Here is a 13,095-nt window from a genome sequence, read left to right as displayed (position 1 = left end):
GACAACCTGTGTTTAATTGGAGGGGAATGTATCCATCCTTGTTGTCTTTAGGCTATGTTCATTTGTTAAAGTTAAGTCATTTCTAAATAATAGCTAATAATCCAGTCTTAAAACCTGATGTACCAACCGTATGATGTGACAATGCTCAACATCTACTTGACTGTAACATGTTAAAGTTTCAATCTTAAAAGCATTAGCATGCAATGAGGTACCTCAGCTATTATTGTTTAATGTAGTAGTTATCATAAAACAATGGGCCTTTTTCAAAGTAAACTGTAGTAGGAAAAGCACAGGTGTTACAAATAACATTAACAATGGCTCTGTTCTATTCAAATGTCTTCACGTGTTTTTTTTTGTCACAATGAAAAAGGCATATAATTCAACATTCTAAAAGGTAGACAAGGTACATCTCTTGTTTGTTGATTTGTTATAATTGTGTTGAATGTTTGTATTTTGTCAAATTCCCCATTTGGGAAAATATTTTTCTAATGATAAAAACTACTTTTTTTTTATAGTTGTTGCCAAATGGCAAAATAAACTTTGTTTACAAAAGTCTTTGTTGCCTTTATAAACCAACACTATTAACCAAATAGTGTCAACTGAGTGAAAAAGACATTGTCCAAATAAATGTTGGCCTTTGGCATAAAAAACATAACACTTTCAATGACCTATTAAGATCACCACACATCCAAACCAGTCCACTCTCCAGTCTTATTACCGGGGAGAGAGAGTCCCCAGCTGGATATCTGTATCATTTCCAATTGTATTACAATCAAGAGTTATTTGCATTAATTTATTTTACAAAAAATATTTTCATTACCAGTTAACAACATGCTCAATAACTGAGCGGTTGTGTTCTTCCAAATTTACCTTACAACTTTGAACAGTTGTCTATTGAACACACAGTTACCATTGGCATGATTATCCCGCCAGACGGCACCTGTATGACAACTGATGCATTAAAGGTTTTTTAACATTAATAGTATTTCCCCCAGACTGCCTATGGTCCCCCAGTGGCTAGAAATGGCAATAGGTTTAAACAGAGCCCTGGGTATCCTGCTCTGCCTTTGAGAAAATAAAAGCTCAGATGGGCCAATCTGGAATTGCCCCTTATGACCTCATGAGGGCCAAGGTTACCTACCCTTTATCTGCTTTGCTAGAGAATTAACCCCCCCCCCCCACCTCCTCAAAAGCTACAGACTCAGAAATGGCACATTCTAAGGAAAGCTAATAGTGAGACTGGCTCTAGTGGCTGTAATACTGCAACATGGCTGAATTTTGGGGAAAAGACAGATATGGGATTAGGGGACCACTAAACCCTATATAAAAGCATCCAAAAAACACCATGTCATGGGACCTTTAACTATATGTCCGGCATTGTTTGAGTTTGAATTGTTGGATTGATATATACAGTGTATATATATGGCTGGACAGTGTTAATTCTATGTAACAGTTGATTTGACATGTTTTCCCCTGCATTTAATACCCTTTTACGAGTAACAGTTAGCAAAATAGAACTCCAAAGAGTTTGCCCTCAGAAATATTGAATGAACATGGCAAATTCAGATCATCAAATAATAATGAAATAATAATTACTCTGACTTCAGTTAATGTATTGCCATTGACGAAACACCTAAAAAAAATTGTTTGAAACAGTAAGGTTACTTGGCGTAGAAATCATTACAAATGTCTGGTAGGTTGCCTCGGTTTGGTTGTTGTTGGCATAGACATTAAAGGATGTTGGTCCATTTTTATTGTATTGACACAGAAGTCTCTCGTTAGCATCTTGTATGATACGTGTCGCAAAGTGACGCATCCACGATTCAAATCTGGACTTACATCGGGAAGCAATTTTTTTTAATTTTTTTTTATTTATTCTTTAAATTTTTTTTTTTTAGATTCTATATATCCACTGTATAGTAAGGATATTTTATTTATCTACTTATTCTATTATGCTGTTTTTTATTAAATTTTCTACTGATGCCAAAGTGTTCAATGAATGTTTAACGTGTTTTGTAAAACTTAAAGATGATAATAATAATAATAAAAAATAATAAAAATAAAAAATAAAAAAACTTACATCGGGAAGTGACACCACTCGTGGATGTTAGGAGAACTCCACTTACTCCGCCCTACTTTCATTGCGTTGCTATGCGACGGTAGTCAGGTGACTGTCTGCAGACAGAACATGGCTGACCTGTCAGAAGACCAATGAGAGAAGGGCCAAATTTAGCATAATCGATCTTATTTTTTTAGTGGTTTGTGACCACAGTTGACAGTCGTGGACAGCGATTGACCAGAGGTATTCAAGGTAAGCACGAGAGCGCTCAAATATGGGTTGATATATTACTCTGTGTTGCTTGGAGCAGCTGTAGCTGACGTTGGTGCTGGCTAGCTAGCTAGCTAAATTAAGCTAGCTGCTAGCCAAACAGTCCCCGCTTTCTCTAGACTTTCGCTAGTAGAAGGAAATAACATGTAGGCAACTTTATACGGACCCAACATGTTGTCTTCCGCAATTTTGTAACTTTATTGCATTGCCAAAGCAAAATCTAGTTTGTTGTATCGGTAACGCCAGTGTAGCAGTAAAACTACAATAGTTAAATGGAAGATAACGTTAAAAGTTAATATGTAATTTATCGTGTGGTATTTCAGTGACCCTTTAAACTAAAGTCAATATCTGCACGCACAGACATTCCCCATTGGGATGAATGATTTTCTTCCTTGGTTTATTTTACAGAGGGGAGGTTTAAACCTTTGACCAAAGGGCACTTCATACAGGTTGTTCAGTTGGTGGGAGGTATATATTATTATTATTTATCATCTTTGTGGAGTAATGCCACAGACCTAACTTTGGATGCCAACTATCGTACTTGGTATGTTAGGGCTAAATACAGATTGTCAGCAAAATGAGCCAGGATGACCAAGTTTTAGAATGCTTCCTAAGTAGGTTTCTTTTCATAATTGATGCAGTAGTTTTTTTAGCAACTAAATACAGAGCATTCATAAGAACGTCCTATATCCTAGTGATATCACCATCTGTACTACAGCAGTGTCCTGAGAGTGGTTCCAAATGCTCCATGACTTGTATGTAAATGTCATCACTACACTTTGTGGTTTGGGCTTTGGCATTATTTTTGCAAATTTACAAAGGACATCTTGTTGTTACTTAAATGTAATTTCCTCTAACAAGCTTACACATTCAAATAGTCTCTCAGTTGTTTACATCCAGCACCACCGTTCCAAAAATACAAATTAAAACAGATATGTGAGCTAAATTATTACACAAGAAGAAAGCATCTTCTAAGTTGGGTTTTCCTTTAATGATTTATAAATTCCAATAACCACAAGGGATCTGATTGCAGATGAGCGGGTTGCCTGAGGGAATAGCAAATGGCCCAAGCGCGAGTGAACAGATCTGGGAGAGACCCTGGACTCTTGAAGAGATGCGGCAGAGCAGTGCCAACTGGTCCTTGGCGGCCGACTCAGGGGTAAGGGTCGTTGTCCCCAGCTCTGTAATAGGCCAAATAATTCATCATAAACTGTTCTCAAATAGTCTGAAACATGCTGCAGGAATCTGAGTAGTGTGTTTTTATTTATTTCACAAAAAGATTTTTGTTACAGGTTAATGGCTGTTAGTGGAGGGCATTGTGATAGGTGTTCTACATTGGTGTAATGAAAAGAACTCTGCAACTGTTGCTGTCTTTTTCTTTCTTCACAGCTCTTCCTGTTCCTCCAAGACTTCTCCCAGAGAATGCTGTCGAAGACACATGATATTGAAAAGCAGTTGGACAGTCTGATCCGTGACACCAAGGCCACAGATAGCTGCTTGCACTCTGTTTTTAACGACTTTCTCATGCTTTCCAATACACAGTTTATAGAAAATGTAATGTATATAATTAAACACTTTTTGTTCTACTACAGTTTTGCTTGTAGTACAATAACTGTGACAACACAGTCTACTAGTTTGTGTACTTTTGGAAAATGTTGCAGTTTACGTGATGTAATTGCTATCTGGTGTGTCCTGTTACAGAGAGTGTATGATGAAGAGGTAGAAGACACTATTCCCAAGGCTGATACTTTGGAGAAGCGTCCTGAGCAGGTATAAATAATTCATCCTTCCTGCTCCTAACTTTTGATGGCATGGAGTACAACACTGACCAACCACTATAAAACGCTTTTCAGTATTATTATTTCAAGGATAATATGGCCATAGTCTTTTCTGTTTTCCCTAAAGGAGAAGACTCGAGAGCAGAAAGAGGCAGAGATGATTCCTAAGATGCAGGAAGCTGTAAACCATGGTCTGAAAGTGCTGGAGTCAGCCTTTGAGCATCTGGACATCAAAGCTGGAAACTCTGATTCAGAGGATGAGGAAGTCACAGACCGAGTGGAGGCCATCCTGGAGCCCAAGGTGTGATCTTAATCACAATGTAGTAATATATGATTACTGCAATTACTACAGAAATGCATGTGATACCTCATCTTTACATAAATGTTCTTTATCCTGTGTGTCTGTTTTTGTCCTTGTCTTTTAGGATCTTTATGTGGACAGGCCACTTCCATATCTGATAGGTTCCCATGCCTTCATGGAACACGAGGACGTTGGACTTGGAGACCTCTCAAGTGATGGTAATGTACAAATGGCAGCTTCTTAAGGCTCTACTACATTATACTGTGAATTTTCCTTCATGTATTTGTATAATTTCTTTTATTTTGTTTTATTAGAAATGTCAGTTGACAGTGACAGAGACAGTGTAATTGACAGCGAAGATGGCAAAGAAACAATTGTAAGACCTTTTTTTTCTTTCACGTTATTTTTTAAGGTTTTTAATCTTGACAAAGGAAAATGAAAACTTCATTGTATGTATTTATTTATTCAACAGCATTCAGATGAGGACTTCAATCAAGAGGAAGTTGAAGGTCACACTAATATTAGAAAGGTAAGCTTTGCTAGCTGCTGGCCAAAACACCTCAATGATTACATTTAAACTAACAACTTTTTAACTTTGCATTATCTTCCCACTCTCCCCTAGAAGTCATCCATGTTAAGTTATGAGGATGATGATGATGAAGAGGAGGAGGATGAGGATTCTGACATATTCAGAGAATCAGACCATGATGATGATGATGATGACACAAAGGTATACCTCACTTTGCTAGAGTAAAGCGGCTGTACTCAAACACAGCGGGTAACGATTGCCTTTGCACGACAGTTTATATACGTCAGTTATACTAATGTGTGTGTGTGTGTGTGTGTGTGTGTGTGTGTGTGTGTGTGTGTGTGTGTGTGTGTGTGTGTGTGTGTGTGTGTGTGTGTGTGTGTGTGTGTGTGTGTGTGTGTGTGTGTGTGTGTGTGTGTGTGTGTGTGTGTGTGTGTGTGTGTGTGTGTGTGTTTATGCACTACCAGACCGACCATTAAAACAAAAACAGAGAGTCTTGGATTAAAAAACACAGAGGGAGTAGTACTCTTTAGTGAATGGGTTATTTGAAATCATTCAAGTGTGATGTATCTTAAGGACATCTGGTTGCTAATCTAGGTTGTTTTTGTGGCACATTCAGAACACAGGCCCATCGTCTTTTGCTGATGAGCTGGCAGCCCGAATCAAAGGTGAACCACTTAACAAACCGGAAGGAGATCACGCATGTAAGTCATAATCAACCAACTGGTAGTATATCATCTCACTTTTGTTACTCCCACTCTTCATATTTAATTTAAGGAAAACACAGCATCAAAGTTTACATTTGGGATTTAAGTATCATTTTAATTGTTCCATGTGCATGCTCATCTTCATGGCTTTTGTGTTTCCATCATGTCATGTCTTGGAAGCATTGACATCTAAGAAGAAAAGTAAAAGCAGGAAAGAACCAAAGCCTTTAAAGCCACAGGGTAGGACTTTCATTCATCAGCATTGCAAGTCAAACTTTTTGTTAAATTTTGCATTAGTTGTTTCCATAGCAGGCCCATTGTTCCCAGCATGTTCCTCAATATTGTTTATGTACATTGTTACAGCAGCTGAAGAGGACAAAGATGATATGTTTAAACCACCGAATATGGATGATGATGACTTATCCCCATTTGGAGGGAAAGGAGGCCTCTTCAGTGGAGGGAGAGGCCTGTTTGACGATGATGACGAGGTTTACTAAACTAAATGATTTATAAAGCTTATTCATTCCCTTATACGCTGATCTTCAGCCAGGATTTGATTTGTGCTGTATTATGTTATGCTATGCCATTCAGGGTGATCTTTTCTCTGATGCACCAAAACCTCCTGTGTCCGAAGAGAAAAGGTTGCTGAGTGAAAACATAAATAGCCCAGCTGGAACTGCAGGTAAGACCTAACGCAGACTTTCTACACAAATATGTACAAAGACATATGGATATGATGGGTACAAACATACAGAACAAAGTAGACTAGCAGATGCCACATAGCTTCTTTTTTTTTCCATTCAAGAATCTGACAAACCTGGAAAGAAGATTCCAGCAGGTGCCGTTTCAATATTCCCAGGTAAAAACATTTAGTTGTATGAAAGCTAATATCATCTCATTGTCTTCTTTATCATCCTCAACAAAACCAAATTACCTTTCTGTCAACAGATAACAACCTCTTCACTTCAGGGAATGACTCTGGTTTATTGGAGAGCAAGGAGAATGGGACTGCAGCTCCTAAGACCAATGCTGCCTCCCAACAAGTTCCTACAAGAGCTGGTCTTGGTGGAGGAGTAGGTGGGCTGTTTGATGATGAGGATGAGGATGATGACTTTTTCAGTGGTAAAAGCCTGAAAAAGTCTGACTCTGGTAAGTTTGTGAGAATAAGTTTACTAAAGTTTACTTAAGTTCTACAGTTCAGGTTCAGGTGGAATCCTCACCCTCAAACCATATGTTGGTTGTTTTTCCTTTTTTTTTCAGCTGGACAGGAGAAACCCAAGAAAGCTATTGACCTTTTTGATGAAGACAATGATGATGGGGATATTTTCAGTGGGAAGTTCAGTGCGCCAACTCCAGCCCAGATTAAGAAGGAGGTATTGGAAGAGCAGGTTAAACAACCTGAGAAAAAGGTAAATCAATGCAGTTGAACACAACAGTATTATTTTTTTCAAGTTGTATGACTTACATATTTTGTTTGGTATATCTACTTAGTGTTTTGTGGCCTGGAGAAGAGTTGCTATGCTGATGATTCATTGTTACGTTTAGATGCCGGCAGGGGCCATCTACATGTTTGGACCCGGGACTCAAAGCTTGCTTAGTGAGAGCCTGAAAAAACGTCAGCCGTCTACCAGCGAGGAGTCTGAGAAATCTGTGGAGGTCTGAATAGATCATTGTGTATCAATATACTCCTGACAAAATCTAATTTGCTGTGTTTTTACGTGCAAATTGGCAGTTTTTTTGACCAAAAAGGTTTTGAACTGCATCCTAATACACCATCAACTGTTCACTTTTTGTTTTGAGGTTGTGCCTCCCGTTGATACAGTTTCTTTTAAGACTAAAACTTCATACTTTCATAAAGGATTTTAGGAAGTTAACTACATTACATTTTCATCTACAATGCAGAATGGGCCGGCTCCGGATGCTGCGAAGGCTGCTGTCAAGCAGACCAGAGGCCTCTTCTCTGATGATGAGGACACCCAGGTAAGGCTATGTAACTTCAATGGAAAAAAGTTGATAACAGTAATAATAGATTGTAATTACACAATATGTGTATTTGCCTTCCATAGGGATCTCCAGCCATCCCTAAGAGCCACCCTAAGCCTGAACCCACAAGCCAGGGCAAAACCAGCAAGGCCCCATTGTCATTATTTGATGATGAGGAAGAAGAGGTGAGTGTAATAAACTTTTATGTCACACACTTATGAACACAGCTGAATTAGGGTTGTTTGTTTTTGATGTGAGTAAATTACAATAATCTGCTTCTTCACGTTACAGGATCTGTTTGCATCTGCAGCTAAATCTAAATCTAAACCTAATCAAGCCAAAGCCTCTACACCGCAACCCAGTCTGTCCAAGGCTGTGTCCAGCGCCCTCTTCAGTGATGACGAGGTATGAGAATAGAAAACGTCATATTTTACTGCGGCATACCAATATTTAATGGATCATACCACATGATACATTGTTATCCTGAATATTTGAATGACAGGACCAGTGGTTGGGTTCTAAAAGTAGTGCGGGGAGATCAGAGGTCAAGACAGGAGGAATGAAGCCCAGTGCCAGTGCCCCCTCCAGTCTCCCCAGTGCCAAACTGTCTCACAAAAGCAGTCTCTTTGACGATGATGATGTGGATGACCTGTTTGCTCCAACAACACAGTCAAGGTATGTACACTTGTAAGGAGGAACAGTGCAAATACATCTCTGGTCACTCTTACAACTGCATTAAAATCACTTTTTTTTTTAAATGTTGTATTGCCAGGGATTCTTACCTATCCTCTTGTTCTGTTGCTCTTTATACAGTCAAAAGAATTCTCAGAGAGTTGCTCTCTTGTTTGAAGATGAGGATGATGATGAAGATAAAGGATCCCTCTTTGGCATCAAACCTGCTGTCAACATAAACACTGCAGCCCCAGCTGTTAAAGTGAGTACACTAAATAATCTTTTTTTGTATTTTTACATTGGTTATAAAAACAGTCTCTTGTTTTGAAGATCGCCTCCTGTGGACTTTAAAAGAGTTAATAAGCTCAAGGGGTGAAAGGATGTCCCTAAGCCCCTGGAGGGTTAGTTTAGATCCTTCAATTTAACAGAGAACACCATATTAGAAAACCAGGTTGGCACTATGAGTTTGGTCACAACAGTGATATTTGAGTTATGATGCATTCAGTTAGATTCTGTAATAGTTATTACACCATGTGATTTGTATTATCTTCCACACTGAGCTTGATTTTTATTTATTTATTTATTTTTTATATTTTTTTAATACTTGTATTCTTCAGACACCTGCTGTGGCTTCTCAGTCGTCCTCCCTGTTAGAGAAATCAGAGGAGGTTGTAGTTTCTAGGACAGCAGCAGAGGACGAGTCTTCAGAGCAGAAGAAGCCAGCAGCAAAGAGCCCCGAGCTGCTCCCGTCAGCGACCTCAACACAGATCAGCGCAGGTAAAAAGAAGCCTGCCGGAGCAGTCGATCTTTTTGGAGGCATAGACGTTCTTGCCAGCAAGCAGACAAAGAGCTCGTTGGATAAAGTTGAAAATGACGACAGCTTCCTCTCTGAGGACAGCCCACCATCAAGTGTCAAAAAGGAGGAGAAGAAGGAAGAGAAAGTCAAAACAAACACTGTTAGTCTATTTGATGACGAGGAGGAAGATGAATCTGATTGGAATGAGCCTATATTCCCACCCAGTAAACCCACAGCGAGTAACACACTAAAGGTTTGTGTCTTTTACAGTAAACCTAAAAATAGTGTGACAAAATGATTGAGTTGCATTCATGTGCTGTTTCTCCTGCAGTCCAGGTATTAAAATGTTATCTGTGAAAACAATTTATCAGCCTACAGAGGAGCGGACACAAGCAAAGAGCACAGGTGTGTTCCAGGATGAGGAGCTGCTGTTTAGTCAGAAGCAGCAGAAGGACAATGATCCAGATGTTGACCTGTTTGCCACCTCTGAGAAAGCTGCGGTCAGTATATTAGATGTGCTTATCTGTTTGTAGATCTGTTTCTCTTCTCTCTGCAAGCAGCATGTTTTACTCCACTACATACTGTGTCTAACTGCATATGTCTTTCAGTAGATGGTAAGGATACACGTCTGTTTACTTTTTAGAGCTCCAAGCTCAGCTCAGTGAAGCCGGCAGGACAAAGTCTGTTTGCAGATGACGATGAGGAGGACCTCTTCAGCTCTCTCAAGCCAAAAGCTCCTCCTCCGGTAGCAGTTAGATTATCTTCTAGGGATTACAGTTATGCTGGATACCTGCTTCCCTAACGTCTAACTCTCCTCAGATATGACTTGTCTTTGTTGGGCTTGAACTTCCACTGAAAGCCACTCTTCTTTTTCCTCTTTCAATTTCAATTTCATTTTCAGAAAGTAGCAGAGAAGCCCAGTACACCTAATGACCGTGCGCCACTAGCAAGTCCAGAATCATTATCAGAGATTCAGGTGAGTCTACAGTAAACACGTACTTCAATAATATCATGGGCTTTTTTGTTTCTCTGAGACATAAACACACATATATGTGTGTCCATGCAATTTTGATTTAGGGTTTGCTTTTTCTTTGTGTTAGTTGTTTTTTTATTTTATTATTATTATTATCATTATACATTTTGTCATAATGTGACACACAGTGCTGTTTCTAGATAAACACAAGAAATACCTTCATTGGATACAATTCTGAATGTGCTGTAATCTGACCACACAGAAACCTGCACCAAGCCCTGTAAAACCTAAAGATTCCTCATCAAGGATTGGGAAACTTCAAGTAATATTTCTATTTTATTAAATCAAAGGTCTTCATTCCTGTCATTTCAATCTGATTCCTCCTGAGGAAAGACATTTCTACACCTTTTTTCTTATAGGTGTCTTCTGTATGGACTTTTTCATATTCCATCTTAAAAGCTTGGCTTAAATACAGCAGCATGACTACCAAAATGAAGATAATTATCGGTTTTATTTCATTTTGCTGAACTGGAAGAATTGGCTCGCTCTTTCTTTCAGTGTTATTGCATCTTGCTCTTGCCTCATTTCCATCCACAGTCCTGTTTTTTTTTTTTTTCTCTGAATGATCTGCTGCTTGGCACCACTCTGACAAACGTCACAAAATGAGAGTAGGTAGTATTTATAAATGTGTGTTTAACTGGGAAAACTCGATTTAAATAGTCTTTGTTTAGGGTCCATGTTGTCTTTTTAGCCTTGATATATTGTATTGGTGCCTCTGATCTTATCATATTCAGGCCAATCTGATGATCAACCCCGCTGCGTTGCTCCCTGGTGCTCTCCCCAGTACGCAGGGAGCTGCAAGTGTACTCCCTGGAATGGTTTTTAGTTCCTCTTCAGGGGTGTCCAGCTCCAGCTTGAGCCCCAGCCCCGCCACAACTCCTGTAAAAGCCCAGACTGACAGTGAAAGAGGGGTGAGCTTTGACGCCCCAGTCCAGGCTACAACACTGCAGAGCGCACACAAGGTAAGTTTTTGATCCATGGCTTGGAGAATAATATATTTTATCTACAAGTCTTTTGGTTGCTTTTCCATCCATTGGATTTCTGACGTGATATCATGAGTGCAAATCTTCTGTCATGCAGAGTCGTGCCAAAGGTTCTGTACAACGGAGACCCCAGTCCAGAGCAGCGAGGCAGCAAGCAGCCCAAAGATCTTTAAAGGATAAAGAAGAGACTGTGGGTGGAGATGTTCCCGGGTTGAAGCCCAGTCTGTCTGGTTTAGCCTTACCGCCACCAGACAGGTCCAGCCAGACAAGTGCCAGTCCAACACTACCTAACTCAGATGCAGCCGCAGCCTTGACCGCCTCCTTACCGCAATCCTCTCTCTCTGAAATCTCCCCCAGACCCTCCGTACTGACACTGCCAGTATCCACAAACGCTGGTAAGAAAGAATCCAGTAAAGACAGCCACAATACCAAGGTGCTGCCGTCTTCTCTTGAGGATGAGCTTTTTGACTCTGACGGTCTGTTTGGGGCCACATCAGTCCCTAAAACATCCTCCACCAGACAGACTACCAAGACTACAGAACCTCAGGCCAGTAGTGGGGTGGGATTGAAGAAAGACAAAGACAAAGGCACGCTTCCATCCATTTTTGATGCCAACACTGATGACCTTTTCCAAAAGGTCAAACCAAGGTTGACTACTAAGAAAGCCATGGCCTCTTCTTTTTTGGAAGAAGATGAGGATGATGAGGACATCTTTGCAGTGAGCAACAGCTCCACTCCCATATCACCAAGTAGCAAAGAAATCAAGAACAGCAGTAGTTTTTCAAAGCAGGGCATCTTCCAGGTACCTTTTTTTATTTTACATCGACGGTAATACTGTCAAGGTTTTCTTTGACGTCATAAGAACATGTTTCATTTCTTTCCTTATTGGCTGAATTTCTATGTTCTCAGGATGAAGTAGCCACTGTGCCAAAAGTTCACAAGAAGCATAAAGAGAAGACCCTTGATGCTAGCTTGTTCGATGACAACATAGACCTTTTTGCTGACCTGACGGACACTTTAAAACCAAAACAGAGGTCCAAGACGAAGGGAGAGACCAAGTCTATATTTGATGATGACATGGGTAAGAAGCAATAAAATGCATGCAGGCTTTATTTTTTTTACACTATTGATTTGGTCTGTCCTGTGCTCTTTTTATAATTGGCAAATTTAACCAAATATTTTGTCCTTCTCTCTATTCTATAAAGATGACATCTTCTCACCAAACACAGTAAAACCAGTGACGAAGGCTACCCATAAATCAAAGAAAACACCTCTGTCTCAGGAGACCAGTACAGCAGCAGATTCAAGCGACATATTTGATGATCCACTTAATGCTCTTAGTGGAAAGTGAAGTTTCTGAGAAGCCAGATTTGTACAATTGTGGATTCATTCTTTTGTTATTTGGAAAGGTTAGAGATGGAATACACTGTTGATAGAGTATTTATTCATATGAATTCATATAAATACTGGGGCTTATTTTTGGCAGATAAAGACTCAATGAATGGAAGGACTCGATGAAAACTAGTCCAGTCTTCTGACAGCACTCCCAAAATCCTCTCTGTATCAGATCATATTATGTAACATGTATTATATAGTGTTAATCTTTATTATACATAATAGCACTTTATAAGCATATCGTGTCCTTAGCCTCAAAGCCTGCAGAAATTAACCGTGAATCGTTTTGTTTGTTTTAAAGATGTTTATCCTTTGGCTTGACCATGTTTTTTCCCATTTCTTTTGGGTTTGTGCCATATCATGGTTATGATGAAATCAGTGTGTTTGCTTACTGTCTTTGGCATTTTGACAATGTTTTTAATAAGAAATTCATCAATTTCTTAACTTTGGCTGTGATGAAAATGAAAAATTAATTTTTAAAAAGTAAAAAGAAACATATTTTATGCAATCTGAAATTAGTGTGATTATTTCCAACTTACTTAATTTCATGTGCGTTTTGTGTGTCTAGACTTATCGATAAGTGTCTAAT

The 13,095-nt window shown here is 39.3% G+C and overlaps 1 protein-coding gene across 4 annotated transcripts; it reads left to right on the top strand.

Moving 5' to 3' along the window:
* The first annotated feature begins 2,078 nt into the window (after positions 1–2,078).
* washc2c (WASH complex subunit 2C) lies at positions 2,079–13,021 on the top strand. Of its 4 annotated transcripts, none has more exons than XM_034898415.1 (31): positions 2,079–2,311; positions 3,363–3,488; positions 3,719–3,883; positions 4,031–4,099; positions 4,235–4,408; positions 4,533–4,626; positions 4,723–4,784; positions 4,881–4,937; positions 5,031–5,138; positions 5,557–5,641; positions 5,825–5,884; positions 6,011–6,132; positions 6,236–6,326; positions 6,450–6,503; positions 6,593–6,793; positions 6,905–7,053; positions 7,190–7,300; positions 7,547–7,624; positions 7,711–7,812; positions 7,919–8,032; positions 8,130–8,302; positions 8,441–8,561; positions 8,917–9,348; positions 9,467–9,595; positions 9,739–9,840; positions 9,997–10,071; positions 10,331–10,390; positions 10,863–11,090; positions 11,209–11,913; positions 12,021–12,192; positions 12,317–13,021. In XM_034898415.1, the coding sequence occupies exons 2-31, from the start codon at positions 3,363–3,365 to the stop codon at positions 12,460–12,462; spliced, it is 4,365 nt and encodes a 1,454-aa protein (XP_034754306.1). In that variant the 5' UTR covers positions 2,079–2,311; the 3' UTR covers positions 12,463–13,021. The 4 variants fall into 4 exon arrangements, with proteins under 4 accessions (XP_034754306.1, XP_034754304.1, XP_034754308.1 ...); XM_034898413.1 differs by having other exon boundaries at positions 6,008–6,132; XM_034898417.1 differs by lacking the exon at positions 5,825–5,884 and having other exon boundaries at positions 6,008–6,132.
* The last annotated feature ends 74 nt before the right edge of the window (positions 13,022–13,095 follow it).

This window comes from Etheostoma cragini, chromosome 17, assembly GCF_013103735.1.
Source record: "Etheostoma cragini isolate CJK2018 chromosome 17, CSU_Ecrag_1.0, whole genome shotgun sequence".
Lineage (NCBI taxonomy): Eukaryota > Metazoa > Chordata > Actinopteri > Perciformes > Percidae > Etheostoma > Etheostoma cragini.
This window is presented reverse-complemented; position numbering and strand designations above follow the sequence as displayed.